This window comes from Aethalodelphis obliquidens, unplaced genomic scaffold, assembly GCF_003676395.1.
Source record: "Aethalodelphis obliquidens isolate GAN/ISIS:26980383/991018 unplaced genomic scaffold, ASM367639v1 scaffold70, whole genome shotgun sequence".
In the NCBI taxonomy this organism is placed as follows: Eukaryota; Metazoa; Chordata; class Mammalia; order Artiodactyla; family Delphinidae; genus Aethalodelphis; species Aethalodelphis obliquidens.
The window spans coordinates 5,661,072-5,681,515 of NW_020838014.1; the positions used below are offsets into that span (position 1 = coordinate 5,661,072).

The 20,444-nt window shown below is 35.3% G+C and overlaps 1 protein-coding gene across 3 annotated transcripts in view; it reads left to right on the forward strand.

Moving 5' to 3' along the window:
- The window catches only part of MAN1A2 (mannosidase alpha class 1A member 2), a 177,548-nt gene that overhangs the window by 124,721 nt on the left and 32,383 nt on the right, over positions 1-20,444 (forward strand). For all 3 annotated transcript variants that reach the window (XM_027091112.1, XM_027091111.1, XM_027091113.1), the window contains 2 exons: positions 3,368-3,540; positions 6,967-7,082. In XM_027091112.1, the coding sequence (XP_026946913.1) occupies positions 3,368-3,540; positions 6,967-7,082 (289 nt within the window). The remainder of the gene's footprint in view (positions 1-3,367; positions 3,541-6,966; positions 7,083-20,444) is intronic.

A 20,444-nucleotide genomic window follows, 5' to 3' on the forward strand; every position in this document is an offset into this window, starting at 1 on the left:
ATTTGGTTTGTATCCTATATTTTCACATCTTTCACTGTTTTTACTTATCTTTAATCTCACCTTAGATCCTTTAATTAAGAAGTACAATTCTAGTTTTGCTTACTTCCTACCATTACATCTTCTGCTGTATTTTCTTATAGCTAGGCTATAATTTTTGGCAACCTTGTTTAAAAATATATTCACTTCTTAGCAGTTATTTGGGCTAAATTCATACAATAATTACTGCCTTGGGATTGTACTTCAGTTTGTTGGAATTATAATTAACATTATTTCAAAATCTGGTATTCTTCATATATTCCACTTACTGATAAACATGGCCTGCTGCTTAATACTTAGCTGGGTTTGTAGGAAATGTTGCTGAATCTTTTCATGAGACTGAGCAGTAACTTACTGGTAGTTAAACATTATTATCTCTACATGGGAAGCTAGTTTGATACATTGTTTTAGTTTATTCTGAGGTAAAATGCAAAATTAATGCCAAACCAGATCTTAGACTTCCAAAATATAGTACCTTCTTGATCTGGGTTTCTAGATTAAAAAAAAAAAATTGCTGAACATCATTAAAATAATGATTATTATATAACTTAATTTATTTCATATTGAAATTGGATAACACCTTTCTTAGACTATGTGCTATCGCATTTTGGGGGGAAATTTAATCTCTTTAGATACATATAACATGTCCAATGGACAAAACATCCATTGAACATGGAGTAATGGACATATTTTAAGAGTTTCTACAACTATTTTTTCCTTAAGAGAAGTTAATAGGAGGGAAGGGTATAGGAAAATAGTTTAAGTTCTTCCCTTACTATTAGCCCATTCAAACTGTATTCAGATTGCCTGTCCCAGATATTCCTCATGCTTTTTAGCTTTTGTTGAATTTCTTTTGTTGACTTGAGTGTACTTATTTTTCCATCTCTACAGATTCTGCCTGTCTTGGAGGACTCATGAATATTTTTTTTCCCATGACTTTACGGACTAATCTGTACCTTCTTTAAAATTATCTTTTATTTTCTTACAACTGACTTTTAGCACATTTGATATTTTACTTCAATTGTTTTCTTCGTGCATGTCTCTTTCCTTTACCTACATTATATGATTTTTGCATCCTCTAGAGTTCTTTTTACCTAGACACTAAATTATTTATGATTTTGACTCAATTTTTACTTGTTGGATTAGTTATTTTCCTTTTAGAAATGATATATCAAATATAAGTGGGAAATTTAAGACAGGGAGTAGAAATTAAGTGCAAGGTAGAATGTTATGAAATTATTTTTTTATAGCATTGCATAGACAAAAGAGCACCTAAGAAATAATGCCTTCAGAAACATGAAAGCAATGATTTGACAAAAATAATGGATGTGGTATGTAATATATTACATATCACATACCAATGGTATGTGGTATGTATATGTTACATGCCGCATACCAATGGATGTGGCTTGTATGGTTTTTACTCACCAGCTCCTCACAGAACAAATATGTTATCTTTCTGGTGTGTTTTATTTGTGAAGTTATGAATGACTGATCAGTGAAATAAAATTTTTAGTAAGAAGTCTAAAATATTAGTTCCATGCAGCCAATTTCTACTTCAATTCAGGTGATAATATCATTATAATTACAGAAGTTATTATCTAATTTAAAGTTAGCCTTAAGAGTATCATTTGAAAACTCTGTATGATCAATTAACACTCATAGTCTTTGAGAAAAGAAAAACAAGAAATCCAGACAAAATGACTTATCTTACTATTTATTGGATTACCATCATCTCAGTGCTTATGATGTTTGACTTTTATTATTTTAAAAACATTTATTAAATGACAAATAATATTTGATTGTATGCCAGACCTTGTCAATAAGCTGAGTAGAAGTTTTCTTACAAAACATTGATAATTTCTTAGTTAGTCCTAACCTCAAATCCCATTGAGGAGGTGGTCAGAGCTGTATGAGCACACATAAAGTTTAGCATGTAATTTCAGAGGCTTCTTTGGCACACATTAATCTCCCTCTTCCAAAGCCTACCGTAGAGTTCATGATCCTCAGGTTAAAAACCCCTGCTTAAGTTCTGCTTTAGTTCTCCAAGACTTAGCAGTAAACAAACTGTGAGTATTAACTGTTCTGGATCACACGCCTTGCTTTTAATAGAGCTATCTACCATCACTATAGTGTTTCTGATTTTGTGTTTTTTCTTGGGGTTGGGGAGTGGTACGAAATGCTTTATTTTCACCTCCTTTGAATTGTGATTATTTGGAGTTTATGGCATCACCCTTGTAATGCTAAAATTTGGCTGCTGCAACACATGTCATGCCAACAACTATGGCATGATTTTGTTTATGGTATAGTTCTTACTCTCCCTTTTCTGAGAAAATATAAAAATGTCCAGCATTTCTTGAAAGAGGCAAGAGACTTTGAAACTGTTTGCCACTGGTACAAACTAGTAAAAAGAAAGAAAGATGGCAGCTGAGAGTGGTAATTGTGTGTGACTCCAGCACCCCAGTGGAGGATGGTTTTATATTGCCAGGTTTAGGGTGCTGGGTGTGATTAGAAAGAGGTTCTTAAAAAGCCTTTCATGTAGTGCTGTGTTCCAGCCTGAATGGAAGTCATATCATTTAAGGAGTATTATGTAATGTTGAAATATATGTGTTATGGCCATGTTTTAAAAAATTTTTTATTTTTATTTAACTATAGTTGATATACAATATTGTGTTAGTTTCAGGTGTTTATTCAAACTGATAAATAGGCAATTTACTGATGAAATTCTTAGTGGTTGGCGTTTTGAACCTCTTCCTAGCTGTATATACAGAAGCTATAGGCAAAGAGAGATGATTTTTAAAACTGGGTTAAGTTTTAAAAATGTATTGTTTCTTACTGTGGTATGCTTTAAAAGGTTAGGGACTAACTAAATCTAATTCAAAATCTGAGCTCTAAAATGTTTTCTTATATGTATGTGTTATATTAAAAGGACTTTTAAATTGTCTTGACTTTTAAAAAAATTACTGTGCACAATACGGTTACCTGTCTCATTTGATTTTGGACCAAAACAGAATATGTAATATGTTTATGTCTAGCTTGACATTTGTTTCCAAAGGATTACTAGACTTTTGTCAGTTTAGTTAGATATAGCAGTATGTTGATGTACATTATTTACGAGAAATATTTCACGTTAGAATAATAGGAATATTTATAAGAAAATCAAATGCGGATCTTTTAAAATCACTGATTTTGCAAAACAGCAACAATAAAAATAAGACAAACAACAAAACAACTTTACTTCATGCTGCATTCTTTCAGGGGGAGGAAAAAACTCTGGCAAACAAACACAAATGGTTTATTCTGTTCATTTATTTCTTTTGTCATGTTACAGCATTAAAGCTAGGTCCTGAATCATTCAAGTTTGATGGTGCAGTCGAGGCTGTGGCAGTTCGGCAGGCTGAAAAGTATTACATCCTACGTCCAGAAGTAATTGAAACCTATTGGTACCTGTGGCGATTCACTCACGATCCAAGATATAGGGAGTGGGGCTGGGAAGCAGCACTGGTAAATAAGCCGATATTTCATTTAATGTGCAAGAGTGTTCAATTAAGCCTCCTGTAGTGCCATGTATCCTCATCCATGTTACCTCATGTTCAGTAACTATAGGGCTACTTTCATTTTTTTTTTGATGGAAAAACTGTTAGTTTGTTTCTTAAGCAGTAGAAGTAAACCTTAAAATCCAGTTTAGTTTTCTGTTAGAACTATTTTCCTCCTAGTATTCACTCATTATTCTTACTGAATAACTAAAGGAGTCATTTAAATGGCAGTTTTTCACTATGATTATAAAATTTCTATACTTGCCTATTAATGCTTAACCTCTGGGGGGAAAATAAAATCATTGTGAAATTGCCCAGATTCACAGCCTGGGTAGATTAACCCCCATTCACTTCAGCTTGTGTTCAGAGTAATTCCTTAGTGGCACCATAAGAAGGACTAGTGAATTGTTAAAAATTTTCTACATTGAAAGACAAAAAAACCCCAACACACTCTCTCTCTTTCTCTCTCCATATATATATATATATATACACACACACACACACACACACACACACGTGTGTGTGTGTGTATTTGTAATGAGGAATTTTTAATGGTTAGTAAAGTAAGCAAATTGTTTACTCATAAAATGCTAGCCTTTCAGAGAATTCCATTGTCATCAGTACCTGGGAGGAAGAGAAATCATTAGAGTTTTCATGAAAGTATAGCTTATCACTGGGAGTGAGGAGGTGTTTTATTCTCTAAGACATACTAATTATGATAAATAGTACTAATTATGGTGGATATTCAAATTGTTTAGCTTAAACTTGCAATCTAGATAGAATGAGGACATTCTAGGTGAGGTAAGTAGTGTTAGTAAATTGCTCAGACAAGAATGTGCATGATGTGTTTTAGGGCAGAATATAGACCAATTTATGTAAAAAGGTTTCACAGGGGCAACTCCAGAGAGAGAAGTTTGGAGCCATTATGTAGATGGTCTTACATGCCAGATCAAGGCATGAATACTTTACTCAGTGCTTCAGGAATAACACACACATACTTAGTTTTCTCAGTTACTATATAAGTGTTTCTTATTTGGCAGGTGGGGATTAAAAGTCCTTTGCCTGTCTAAAAAGCCCCTCAGGTCTTCTTTTTCTTCACCATCTCCTACCCACCAGAGCTCCCCTGACTTTAAGAATCCGTTATGGGACTACTAAAGGTTTTTGAAAGGGGAAGGAACTACTGAAGACTTTTTAGTGGGGAGTAACAAAACAAAAGGATCTGATTATAATCTGCAAATTGGTGGGTTTTGGAGACCACTGCGATAATCTAGGAATAATGTGATAAAGACGAACTAAGGTGAGGACACTTATGTGTTGTCATTCAGACATAGTTGGTCCTTATGGAGTTTAACAATAAGAGAATATTAATGGAAACAAGGCAGTTATGAATACAGAGCAGGAACAGATGAAGCATTTATTGTTGCTGCTTTTCTCTGACTACCTGTGTCCAAAATTGGAAACACAGCTGCTAGTGAAACTCTCTGTGCAGGAGGATCCTGCTGCAGTTGAGAGATAGACAAAATGTTGGCACAGTGGTTTGGGAATAAGACACACACATATACAGACACACACACTTCTGTTGTGTAGCAATGGCTTTTACTAACGCTTACATATATCAAGCAATATTTTATATAGGGGAAATAGGTAAAGTAATCCTGCAATGAATATGACTTGAAAGTCCACTAATATTTAATGCTTCTTATTTAGAGGAATATGGGAGATGTATCTGAATCATGTGGGGCAGGGAGGTGAGGGATGGTGGCAGAAATGCATCTTTTCATTGAGAAACACTAAAGGATAATTTATCCTTTTCCTAAGGTTCTTTTTTTTCCTGTGCGCCTTCTTAAAGGTTTGACAAGCTCAAACTTTAACCCATATCTGTCCATATTTGAATTACAGAGTTAAAATTATGCTTCTATAGCCTATATGGACACACACAAACTCTGAAGAACAAAAACTGAAATAATTATACTTAAAATTCAAGTTTCAAAAGTATGACATGATGAGAAGGGGGTGCAGTGTGGAGACAAAAGAGAAGAACTCACATCTTAAATAGAATTTTCCTTCTTGCCCACCACTGGCTCCCATGTTGGGTTTAAAGAAAGAAAAGGGAAGACAAGCTGGAATAGAATAGTGGTATCTCATGTCTTCTGTAGCTTTAACTATTCCAATTTACATCTTCAGATTTCCAAACTTGAATATGTTATGCATGAAAACGTGCCTTTAAGAAGTGTCTCTACATGGCTTAAAGATTAGTCATGCCTCCCTGATACTTTCACAGTATCCTTAAACTGCTCCGATGTTCTACAGTGGTAAAGATGCATGATCGTTGTGAAGAATATGTGTTTAAAAACGTATTCATGTAAATTGATACAGGCAGTGTGGAGAACAGTAAGGAGGTACCTTAAAAAACTAAAAATAGAACTACCATATGACCCAGCAATCCCACTACTGAGCATATACCCTGAGAAAACCATAATTCAAAAGGAAACATGTACCACAATGTTCATCACAGCACTGTTTACAATAGCCAGGACATGGAAGCAACCTAAGTGTCCGTTGACAGATGAATGGATAAAGAAGATGTGGCACATATATATAATGGAATATTACTCAGCCATAAAAAGAAACGAAATTGAGTTATTTGTAGTAAGGTGGATGGACCTAGAGTCTGTCACACAGAGTGAAGTAAGTCAGAAAGAGAAAAACAAATACTGTATGCTAACACATATATATGGAATCTAAAAAAAAAAAAAGTTTCTGAAGAACCTAAGGGCAGGACAGGAATAAAGACACAGACGTAGAGAATGGACTTGAGGATATGGGGAGGGGGATGGGTAAGCTGGAACGAAGTGAGAGAGTGGCATGGACATATATACACTACCAAACGTAAAATAGATAGCTAGTGGGAAGCAGCCACATAGCACAGGGAGATCAGCTCGGTGCTTTGTGACCACCTAGAGGGGTGGGATAGGGAGGGTGGAGGGAGATGCAAGAGGGAGGGGATATGGGATGTAGGTATACATATAGCTGGTTCACTTTGTTATAAAGCAGAAACTAACACACCATTGTAAAGCAACTCCAATAAAGATGTAAAAAATAAAAATGTTTAAAATACTTAGAGAAAAGTACCAACCCTTTGGTAAGGAGACTTTATAAACCAAGCTGTAATCAAAATGGAACTATATAAAAATTAACAATTTGATTAAATAAACACTTTTAGTGTTAATTAGCTTTTCATTAGAAAGGAGGAAGACCAGACAAGTAAAATCTTATTCTGAAACTGTCAAATTCTCATAGAGATCTCTGTAAACTTTTGACTGTGGTTCCTTAACTTGTCCTTCCAAGTTTGAAACTCTATGGAATTGACTCTTTTGTCTCATCTCTTTTACAGGCTATTGAAAAGTATTGCCGAGTCACTGGTGGATTTTCTGGCGTGAAGGATGTATATTCCTCTACTCCTACACATGATGATGTACAGCAGAGCTTCTTTCTTGCTGAAACATTAAAGTAAGTAGATGCCTTAAAAATTTTTTTTTAATTGTAGGCGGGTTTTGCTCTGTGGTCACTACATGATGAATTATGACTATGTGATGTTACACTATATTTTATTACAAAAATCTTTCTATGTAATTGTGTCTTCAATTTTTAGCTACATCTCATGAAGGCATTTTGTCAAATAAGAGTACCTTTATTTTGTATTTAGCTCTTTACTATGCATTAGAATCACATAGAAGACTTCGTAAAATACAGATTACCGGGCCATGCCCAGTTTCTGATTCAGTAGATCTAGGGTGGACCCTAAGAATTTACATTCTGACAAACTCCCAGGTGGTACGGATGATGCTGGTCCTGGGATCACACCTCAACTCCCTGTTCTAGCTAATGAAATCTGTTAGGAACAATCATAAGAGTTTTGATGGTTACTAGAGGGTGTATGACTATAGCCACCCATCCTCCCAATGAGGTTTCCTGTAAAGAAATCTGTATAAAGGGAATAATTGAAAAGAAAAAAGACAGCTTTATTATTTGGGCTTATAGTCAGAATCCCAGGCAGAATTATACAAACTTTCGTGGAAGAAGGTGGAGACCTTAAATATGTCCACTTCCCAAAACCCCTGCAAAGTAAGGTCCTTAATACCTTCTTTTAAATTTCACATTTCTGTTTCCAGTCAGTCTCTACTTGAATACCTCATAAACTGTCACTACATTTGTCCCAAAAAATATTATTTCCAGACATTGTTCAGGTTATTTGAGGATATATCAGTAGGCAAAAGGGAAAAAAATTCTCAGTCTCTTGGACTTTACATTCTAGTATACTTCTAGCTTACATTCTGGTGTATTATGGTTTAAATGTACATGTCTCAAACTACGTTTCTTACCCTAAATGGCAATCTTACTCCAATTTTTCTTTTATTATCCCTCACATTTTTATTTTCCTATCTTCTCAGCTTGTACGTTATGGTTATTTCTTTTTTCTCATTCTAATATATCACTTTCTTGTTATATCATTTCTTTATTTTGCCCCCTCGTTTCCATATCTGTGGTTGACCCTAGACCAAACCCTTATTTTGCTGAGATGGGTTAGTCAGTTCCCTCCCTCAAGTCATTTCTTGTATTTGTTTATCCTGTGTCATTAGGCTTGAGACTGTACGAGATAGTTGAAAGAGCACTGGACTGGAAGCTAAAACTGCAGGAGCTTTAGTTATACACTTGCTACAACCTAGCTGAAGGAACATGTCAAAATAAAACTTCCTTGCTTTCAGTTTTCATAGTTGTCAGCTGTGGAATTTGACCCAAATTATGTAAGATCTCTCTCTCCTTTAAAATTTTTTTTACTGTTTTTTAAGCCCAGAAAAATCGTAAGAATAGTACAATGGTTGTATCTTTCACCTAGAGTTACCTTTTGTTAATTTTTGCTGCATTCCCATACCCCCATGTATATGTATACATAGACACAGTTCTACTTGTTTGCTTATTTATTTATTTGCTTTATAATTTGAGAGTTACCAGCATTCTGTTATTTACCCAGGAATTTTTAGGAAAAGGGCATAATCTTACACAATCACAATACGGTTATCACGTTTGTGAAACTTAACATTCATACAGTACTGCTGCTTAGTATGTAGTCCATTTTCAAATTTCTCAATTGTTCTAATAATGTACTTTATAATTTTTTTTTAACCCCAACCCAGGGTCCAATAAAGGATCAATTGTTGCATTTACTTCTCATGTTTCTTAGTCTACTTTAACCTAGAACAAAGTTTCCTTATTCTTCTTTTGTCTTTTATGACATTGACATTAAGTATTCAGGCTAGTTGTTTTGAAGAATGTCCCTCAATTTAGATATTTGTGATTGTTTCCTTATGATCAGATTTAGGTTAAACATTTTTGGCATGAATATTATATAGATGATGTGGCCTCATTTCATCTCATAAAGAGGCACATGATAACGGTTTAACTCATTGATGATTTTAAATTTGATCATAGGGTTAGATTTGATTATAAGGTCATATAAAGAATCTTTTTTCTTTTTGTAATAAGTGATCTGTGGAGTGATAACTTTGAGACTGTGTGAATATCCTTTTCCAACAGTCTTTCTCACTCAGTGTTATTAGCATCTTTCCTGAGCATCTTGCCTGAATTGAATATTACTACAGTAGTGGTAAAATGCTGTTTTTGAGGCCTCCTCTAGTCTTAGAAATTACTTGATTTTCAACATTCATATACCATTTTCTTCATGTCACTCTTCTCCTGCTCAAAAGCTCCAATGGCTCATTCATCTCTAGCTTCATTTCTCACTTCTTTTCTTTATATATTCTATCCTTAAACCAAGTTAATCTATCTGTTTATATATCTACCCATCTATAATTTGTTCTTTTGAATTTCATTGTCTATTTCATATTTCTTTGGCTCTGGCAGGAATGTCTTTATTCTTTCTATCAGTTAATGCCCCTCTCTAAATAAAGTTCAGATCTTACCTCTTGCAGGTAGGCTTTCATAATTAATTCTCAAATGCCTCCTCAGTGCACACCTTGAGCACTTTAGCACATGGGGTAGGGCTGCAAATACACATGTGCCGTGCTGCTTTTCCCCTTGTAGTATATGGGATATCACCAGTTGACCTTGATACTTTTCCCTGCCAAGTTCAAGTTCAGGAAGAATCCTTCTCAACACAGTACTCCAGGTAACCAGTTATATATATACACACACACAAATACATTTGGATCAATAAAAGTAGAAAAAGTCAAAGGAGGAATCATACAGGTATTTATAACAAAACCTAGGCTAAGAAAATTATCACAGTTGAGCACTACATTCATTTCACCTCAGCTCAATTGTTGCATGTTTATTTGAAGGTCTGATAAATTGAGAAAAGTGTGCATGTTGAGGATACATTTCAGTCAGTTTTTCTTGAGTTCATATATGTCAGGTATTAAATGGCTAAGAAAAATCACAGGTTAGTTGGAAACATAGTCTTCTTAATGAATTTATTATTAAAAGAAAAGAGAAATACATAAAATTAAGACCAAGTTTACCACCACGGTGTGTCTGCTTTCGGTGGTATCAGAATCTCCAGGGCAGAAGTTGTTTTGCGTGTGTGCACCTGTCTGTGTATCTTGCTTGTGTGCTTTTTCCCCCTTCCTATCTTAAAATTCAAAATTTGAATATAATGGCAAAATTCTGGAAAACTATATATATAAGAATATGTCAATACTTTTATATAGTGAAAGCTATGGAAAAAGATGTACATGGATGTTTATTGAAGTTATAAAAATAAAGAGTTACTATATGTTCAATATTAGTTGAAAGGTTAAATAAATTATGCCACATCCACAGCGGGTATTATGGAACCAATAGCAATTATAGACTCGTCACAGTATAATGTTAAGTGAGCTATTAAGTGCATATATACATATATAGATGCACATCTTAATATTATTTCAATAACATCAAAATGTATACTGTGATTTAGCTTAATTGGTGGTATTCTTTTAAATCCATTTCTGGTTTTGCTTTTGTAATCAGGTAAAACATTTTTTTAAATAAGTTAAACTGCAGTCACATTTTCCTGTCTCAAATTCATTTGCTGTCTTTGTGCCTAGAATCAAAAGACATTTTTTGAGCTGCAAAAAAATTTAGAGATCCAACATACACCACTGCAATCCATTCCTCCCCTCTACACATAGACATTCCCAATGCTAAAAAATCTCTTTAGAACATACAGAATATTTTGTCATAAAGTCTTTTGTTAATCTCTAGTTTTTTGTTAATCTCTAGTTAACAGGCAGTTCACTGCCTCATAAGGCTAACCCATTACATTGTTCAGAAGCTTTCATTGTTAGAAATATCTTTCTTATATTGAGTTAAAATCTGCTTCACTGTGCGTTCCATTCAGTGATCCATACTTTACCATTTGGAAATACGGAGTCTTCTACATGCATGTTAACTAAAAATACTTGTATTTATCAGGCTAAAGGTGACAAGTTTCTGTACTATTTCTTTCCGATACCAGTCTGGTTGACTTCTCTAGAGATGATTCCATGGTTTTCTAGACTGAACACTGCATTTAAGATGTGCATAAACCAGTGCAGAGTACCAATTGCTAATTTGGTCTTTATACCTTCATCAAAGCAAGATACTATTGTATTCTGTTTTCTGGTAGCCCTGTCAATATAGCTTGAAATTTTGATATAGGTCTTTTTTTTTTTTTAACATGAACTAAGATAATTATTTTCTATCTTACATTGGTATGATTAGCTTTTATGAAATTTATTACATTTTACCTTTATCCATTATTAAATCTTATTTTGTTAGATTTAACATATTCTAATTTATTGAAATTTTTTTGAACTCTTGAGTTTTTCATTTAATGTATTAGCTATTCTACCTTTGTGTCACTTACAGATTTAATAGGTATGCCTTTTCTGTATATACCCAAGTTAATCAAACATTAAAGACATCTAACCTATGTATTCTTAACCAGTTCATACTTATCTGTCTTTTCCCAACTCTTTCCCTTAATAGCTGTGTGACGTTGGACAAGTTACTTAATATTTCTCTACCTCAGTTTCATCATCCGTAAAAGAGGAATTACTAATAGTATCATCTCAAGGGCTTGTTATGGGGATTAATATAGCGAAGCCCTTAGAATTATACCTGGCACAAAATACAAGAAAGCAGGTATAAAGTCACTATAGGACAGTAGGGCTGGGAGATGGGGAAAAAAGGTAGACGTGAAGCAATGGAGGACAAGAACAAACTAGAACTCACAAGGACCAACGATCCAACATATGTGTCTCACTGCCTCTAGCGTTGATAAACAGGTGACTTGCAGAAGTAGCTGGCACCTTCTGCCACAGGGCTATACATGCCTGGCCTGGGAACTGGAGAAATTGATGAGGAGCTCCAACAGGAACTGCAGAAATTGCAGGTCTGGCAGCTGTCCCACACCTCCGAGGTGAGCCAGGTAATCACTGACAACATGCATAACTTTAACAGCATGTGGCAACCCTGCACCGTCCCTCAGAGCATTATGGCTCCTGCTTTACTTCAGCCTCCACATCACATGCGTATGTTTTTGTAGCCAACCCTAACCCAGAATCATACAGAGAAAGTAATTCTGACAAATACAGTTCCAGCTTAGCTATGCTGACAAAGTATACAATCACCACAGGAGACAGGTCCCTCCAGATAATGAAAAATATTATAACCTACTTTATATCATATGGTATACAGTATTTGTATATAAAAGAGATCATTTTAAAAGTATTATAAAGCTGTACTAATTAAAAGGCTTTAGTAGTAGTACAAGAATAAATGGAACAGTGGAACAGGATAGTTTGGAAATAGGCCCACTTATATGTAGAAATGTTATCTTTGAAAAATGGCAGTTCGGATCATTGAGGAAAAATTAAATAATTTAATAAAGGAAGTTAGAAAAATTATCCATTAGAAAAAAAATAAAACGGTATTCCTGTAAATAATAAAACTGATCTTATAGAACATAGCTTTAAATATTAAACATGAAATAAAATCCTGAAAAAATTTGGAAGTTTTTTTTTCTCCCAACTCTGGGGGTGAAGATGGCATGACACAAAACCCAGAAACCATAGAAGAAAAAGATTTAAATTTTTAACTACAGAAAAATGGACATCTGTAAGAAAAAAAAAAAGAACATTAAACAAAGTAAGACAGATGACACACTGGGAAAATATATTTGCAATACATTTGATAGTCAATGGGTAAATTTTCTTAAAATGTGAAATTATTAAGGAATAAGTATTAAGTTAAAATAAGTAAAGGCAGTTCACTGCAAAATACAGATGGAAAATACCATAAATACATGAAAAATAAATATTTGACCCACTCATGAAGAAATGAAATAAAACTAATAATCAAATACCATGTTTCACTATCAGATTACTTAAGATTTTAAAAGTTTGCAATCTGGTGTTAATAAGGATGTATGGATCCAGTCACTTATAAACGCTGGAAGTGAGAATGTATGTTGTTTGATGTGAGTGATTTCGGTGAAATCTGAAAAAGAACCTGTTGAAATATTAAGAGCACATTAATTTTGCTTCAGTAATCCTACTTCTAGAAGTTATCCTACAGGTATACTTCCCCAAGTGAGAAAGATGGATAAAAAAGATTGCTCCTTACTTCCATATTGTTTATATTCTTTGCTCTTATACTGAATAATTAAGATTAAGTGCTGCATGTACCTTTTTAGGCACATCTCCTGTTACACCACTTTCCCCATGCATTTATTTGATCCATACCTGCCCACTGTACATTTTCACTTACGTGTTTTTACTCTTGCTTTCCCTTCTGTGTGAAATTTATCGTTCCTTTGTTTTAATCCCTTACAAAATCCTATTACTTTGTCAAGGTCTAGCTCGAATATTACTATCTCTGTGAATCCTCTTCAACACTAAGACAGAATTAAGCCATTTTTAGGTATACTTAAAATACTTCCTTTGTTCTGATAGTCTCCGTGAAATATTAATATCCTCACTGCTTACTTTCATGATTGGGATAGAGTATACATACATTCAACAGATGTTTGTTGAACTGTACAGAAATAACAGCATAGCACTTGTCATGTTAAAATTAGTCAGATAAACATCTATCTCCTCTGTCTTGTGTAGGTCCTGAGAAATCAAGGCTAATATGGTTTGTTTTTAATACAGATATTTTTTAAAGTGTAAAAACAGTATGTGGATATAGCAAAATGAATTAAGTAGTATGAAACAGAAAAAATGAAAAAAGTTTCTCTGTATTCCACATGTAGTTTCACTTCCCAAAGATAACTACAGTTGACCCTTGAATAACAGAGGTTCAACCTTGCAGATCCACTTATATACAGATTACTTTCAATAAATATACTGGAAAGTTTTTGGAGATTTGTGACAATTTGAAAAAATATGCAGGTGAACTGAGTGGTCTAGAAATATTGAAAAAATTAAGGAAAAAGTCAGGTACATCATGAATTCATAAAATATATGTACATACTGGTCCATTATACCATTTACTGCCATAAAATATACACAAATCTATTATTAAAAGTTAAAATTTCTCAAAACTTACACAAACACTTAGGCTATAGTCGGCGACATTTGCATCCAGTGATTCGAGTATATGCTTAAAATGCCTAGTGATGAACCAATCCCTCTGATCAGGAAACTTACACAAGCCTCTTAGATAGCCTCATCCACCAGAGGGCAGACAGCAGAAGCAAGAAGAACTACAGTCCTGCAGCCTGTGGAACAAAAACCACATTCACAGAAAGCTAGACAAGATGAAAGGGAAGAGGGCTGTGTACCAGATGAAGGAACAAGATAAAACCCCAGGATAACAACAAAATGAAGTGGAGATAGGCAACCTTCCAGAAAAAGAATTCACAATAATGATGGTGAAGATGATCCAGGACCTCGGAAAAAGAATGGAGGCAAAGATCGAGAAAATGCAAGAAAGGTTTAAGAAAGACCTAGGAGAATTAAAGAACAAACAAACAGACTGAACAATACAATAACTGAAATGAAAACTACACTAGAAGGAATCAATAGCAGAATAACTGAGGCAGAACGGATAAGTGACCTGGAAGACAGAATGGTGGAATTCACTGCTGCAGAACAGAATAAAGAAAAAATAATGAAAAGAAATGAAGACAGCCTAAGAGACCTCTGGGACAACATTAAATGCAGCAACATTCGCATTATAGGGGTCCCAGAAGGAGAAGAGAGAGAGAAAGGACCAGAGAAAATATTTGAAGAGACTATAGTTGAAAACTTCCCTAACATGGGAAAGGAAATAGCCACCCAAGTCCAGGAAGCGCAGAGAGCCTCATACAGGATAAACCCAAGGAGAAACATGCCAAGACATATAGTACTCAAATTGGCAAAAATTAAAGACAAAGAAAAATTATTGAAAGCAGCAAGGGGAAAACGACAACATACAAGGGAACTCCCATAAGGTTAACAGCTGACTTCTCAGCATAAACTCTACAAGCCAGAAGGGAGTGGCATGATATACTTAAAGTGATGAAAGGGAAGAACCTACAACCAAGATTACTCTAACTTGCAAGGATCTCATTCAGATTCGATGGAGAAATCAAAAGCTTTACAGACAAGCAAAAGCTAAGAGAATTCAGCACCACCAAACCAGCTATACAACAAATACTAAAGGAACTTCTATAAGTGGGAAACATGAGAAGAAAAGGACCTACAAAAAGAAACCCAAAACAATTAAGAAAATAAATGGTCGTAGGAACATACATATCGATAATTACCTTAAATGTGAATGGATTAAATGCTCCAACCAAAAGACACAGGCTTTCTGAGTGGATACGAAAACAAGACCCATATATATGCTGTCTACAAGAGACCCACTTCAGACCTAGGGACACATACAGACTGAAAGTGAGGGGATGGAAAAAGATCTTTCATGCAAGTAGAAATCAAAAGAGAGCTGGAGTAGCAATGCCCATATCAGATAAAATGGACTCTAAAATAAAGAATGTTACAAGAGACAAGGAAGGACACTACATAATGATCAAGGGATCGATCCAAGAAGAAGATGTAACAACTATAAATATATATGCACCCCACATAGGAGAACCTCAATACATAAGGCAACTGCTAACAGCTATACGAGAGGAAATCGACTGTAACACAATAATAGTGGGGGACTTTAACACCTCACTTACATAAATGGACAGATCATCCAAAATGAAAATAAGGAAACAGAAGCTTTAAATGACACAATAGACCAGATAGATTTAATTGATATTTATAGGACATTCCATCCAAAAACAGCAGATTACATTTTCTTCTCAACTGCGCACGGAACATTCTCCAGGATAGATCACATCTTGGGTCACAAATCAAGCCTCATTAAATTTAAGAAAATTGAAATCATATCAAGCATCTTTTCTGATCACAATGGTATGAGATTAGAAATGAATCACAGTGAAAAAAAGGTAAAAAACACCAACACATGGAGGCTAAACAATAAGTTACTAAATAACCTAAGAGATCACTGAAGAAATCAAAGAGGAAATCAAAAAATACCTAGAGACAAATGACAATGAAAACACGATGATCCAAAACCTATGGGATGCAGCAAAAGCAGTTCTTAGAAGGAAGTCTATAGCTATACAAGCCTACCACAAGAAACAAGAAAAATCTCAAATAAACAATCTAACCTTACACCTAAAGGAACCGGAGAAAGAAGTACAAACAAAACCCAAAGTCAGCAGAAGGAAAGAAATCATAAAGATCAGATCAGAAATGAATGAAATAGAAACAAAGAAACCAATAGCAAAGATCAATAAAACTAAAAGTTGCGTCTTTGAGAAGATAAACAAAATTGATAAACCGTTAGCCAGACTCATCAAGAGGGAGAGGACTCAAATCAATAAAATTAGAAATGAAAAAGAAGTTGTTACAACAGACACTGCAGAAAATACAAAGCATCCTAAGAGACTACTACCAGCAACGCTATGCCAATAAAATGGACAACCTGGAAGAAATGGACAAATTCTTAGAAAGGTATAACCTTCCAAGACTGAACCAGGAAGAAAGAGAAAATATGAACAGACCAATCACAAGTAACGAAATTGAAGCTGTGATTTAAAAATCTTCCAATAAACAAAAGTCCAGGACCAGATGGCTTCACAGGGGAATTCTATCAAACATTTAGAGGAGAGCTAACATCCATCCTCCTAAAACTCTTCCAAAAAAACTTGCAGAGGAAGGAACACTCCCAAACTCATTCTATGAGGCCACCATCACCCTGATACCAAAACCAGACAGAGATACTACAAGAAAAGAAAATTACAGACCAATATCACTGATGAATATAGATGCAAAAATCCTCAACAAAATACTAGCAAACAGAATCCAACCATAGATTAAAAGGATCATACACCATGATCAAGTGGGATTTATCCCAGGGATGTGAGGATTCTTCAATATATGCAAATCAATCAATGTGATACACCATATTAACAAATTGAAGAATAAAAACCATATGCTCATCTCAATAGATGCAGTAAAAGCTTTTGACAAAATTCAACACCTATTTATGATAAAAACTCTCCAGAAAGTGGGTATAGAGGGAACCTACCTCAACATAATAAAGGCCATGTATGACAAACCCACAGCAAACATCATTCTCAATGGTGAAAAACTGAAAGCATTTCCTCTAAGATCAGGAAAAAGACAAAGCTGTCCACTGTCACCACTATTATTCAGCATAGTTTTGGAAGTCCTAGCCATAGCAATCAGAGAAGGAAAAGAAAGAAAAGGAATACAAATTGGAGAAGAAGTAAAACTGTAACCCTTTGCAGGTGACATGATACTATACATAGAGGATCCTAAAGATGCCACCAGAAAACTACTAGAGCTAATCAATGAATTTGGTAAAGTTGCAGGATACAAAATTAATGTACAGAAATCTCTTGCATCCCTATACACTAACGATGAAAAATCTGAAAGAGAATTTAAGGAAACACTCCCATTTACCACTGCAACAAAAAGAATAAAATATCTAGGAATAAACCTACCTAGGGAGACAAAAGAGCTGTATGCAGAAAACTATAAGACACTGATGAAGGAAATTAAAGATGATGCCAACAGATGGAGAAATATACCATGTTCTTGGATTGGAAGAATAAATATTGTGAAAATGACTATACTACCCAAAGCAATCTACAGATTCAGTGCAATCCCTATCAAATTACCAATGGCATTTTTTATGGAACTAGAACAAAAAATCTTAAAATTTGTATGGAGACACAGAAGACCCCGAATAGCCAAAGCAGTCTTGAGGGAAAAAAACGGAGCTGGAGGAATCAGGCTCCCTGATTTCAGACTATACTACAAAGCTACAGTAATCAAGACAATATGGTACTGGCACAAAAGCAGAAACATAGATCAATGGAACAAGATAGAAAGCCCAGAGATAAGCCAACGCGCCTATGGTCAACTAATCTATGACAAAGGAGGCAAGGATATGCAATGGAGAAAAGACAGTCTCTTCAGTAAGTGGTGCTGGGAAAACTGGACAGCTATGTGTAAAAGAATGAAATTAGAACACTCCCTAACACCAAACACAAAAATACACTCAAAATGGATTAGAGACCTAAATGTAAGACCAGACACTATAAAACTCTTAGAGGAAAACATAGGCAGAACACTCTTCGACATAAGTCACAGCAAGATCTTTTTTGATCCACCTCCTAGAGTAATGGAAATAAAAACAAAAATAAACAAATGGGACCTAATGAAACTTCAAAGCTTTTGCACAGCAAAGGAAACCATAAACAAGACGAAAAGACAACCCTCAGAATGGGAGAAAATATTTGCAAATGAATCAGTGGACAAAGGATTAATTTCCAAAATATATAAACAGCTTATGCAGCTCCATATTAAAGAAACAGACAACCCAATCCAAAAATGGGCAGAAGACCTAAATAGACATTTCTCCAAAGAAGACATACAGATGGCCAAGAAGCACATGAAAAGCTGCTCAACATCACTAATTATTAGAGAAATGCAAATCAAAACTACAGTGAGGTATCACCTCACACCAGTTAGAATGGGCATCATCAGAAAATCTACAAACAACAAATGCTGGAGAGGGTGTGGAGGAAAGGGAACCCTCTTGCTCTGTTGGTGGGAATGTAAATTGATACAGCCACTATGGGGAACCGTATGGATGTTCTTTAAAAAACTAAAAATAGAACTACCATATGACCCAGCAATCCCACTACTGGGCATATACCCAGAGAAAACCATAATTCAAAAAGACACATGCACCCCAATGTTCATTGCAGCACTATTTACAGTAGCCAGGTCATGGAAGCAACCTAAATGCCCATGGACAGACGAATGGATAAAGAAGATGTGGTACATATATACAATGGAATATTACTCAGCCATAGAAAGGAATGAAATTGGGTCATTTGTTGAGCCGTGGATGGATCTAGAGACTGTCATTCAGAGTGAAGTAAGTCAGAAAGAGAAAAACAAATATCGTATATTAACGCATGTATGTGGAACCTAGAAAAATGGTACAGGTGAACCAGTTTGCAGGGCAGAAATTGAGACACAGATGTAGAGAACAAATGTATGGACACCAAGGGGGGAAAGCCGCAGTGGGGTGGGGATGGTGGTGTGATGAATTGGGCGATTGGGATTGACATGTATACACTGATGTTTGTAAAGTTGAGGACTAATAAGAACCTACTGTATAAAAAAGTAAAATAAAATCCAAAAATTAAAAAAAGATGCCTAGTGATGCTAATCATCTCCATGTGAGCAGTTCATCTCTCTAGTAAATTGTGTATCAAGAAAAAAGCGATCTCTCCCTGTTTTTAAGTATATTTTTCATCATGTTTAGTGTAATGCTGTAAATCTTGGATAGCACCATGGGACCCCTACAAAGTGCCGCTAGTGATGCTGGACATGTTCCTAAGAAGCAGAGAAAAGTCAAGACATTGACATTTCAAGAAAAAGTTGAATTGCTTGATATGTACTGTAGATTGAGGTCTGTAGCTGTGTTTTCTCACAACTGCATGATAGATGAATCCAGTGTAAGGACGAGTGTGAAAAAAAAAAGAAAAATTCATTCAGCCATCACTGCAGCTACACCAGCAGGCACAAAAACCTTGCACTTTTTGCAAAATACCTTTTTATCTTGTATTGAAAATGCAGCTTTTTTTTTTTTTTTTTTTTTTTTTTTGCGGTACACGGGCCTCTCACTGTTGTGGCCTCTTCCGCCACGGAGCACAGGCTCCGGACGCGCAGGCCCAGTGGCCATGGCCCACGGGACCAGCCGCTCCGCGGCATGTGGGATCCTCCCGGACCGGGGCACGAACCCGCGTCCCCTGCATCGGCAGGCGGACTCCCAACCACTGCACCACCAGGGAAGCCCCGAAAATGCAGCTTTTTATGTGGGTGCAGGATTGCGAGGCATTCCTATAGACTCTAATATGATTTGAGAAAAAGCAAAGTCATTATATGACAACTTAAAGCAAAAGGAAGGTGCAGGATTTAATGCCTGTAAAGAATGGTTTGCTAATTTTAGAAAGAGCTTTGGCTTAAAAAATGTCACTATAACACAACAGGAGAAGCAGCTTCTGCTGACCAAGAGGCAGCAGAGGAGTTCCCAGACACCATTAAGAAAATCATTGAGGAGAAAGAATATCTGCCTAAACAGGTTTTAATGCAGACAAAAGTGCCCTCTTCTGGAAAAGAAAAATGCCAGAGAGGACATTTTTTAGTAAAGAAGAGAAGTAAGCACCAGGATTTAAAGCAGGAAGGGATAGGCTAACTCTACTGTTTTGTGCAAATGCAGTTGGGT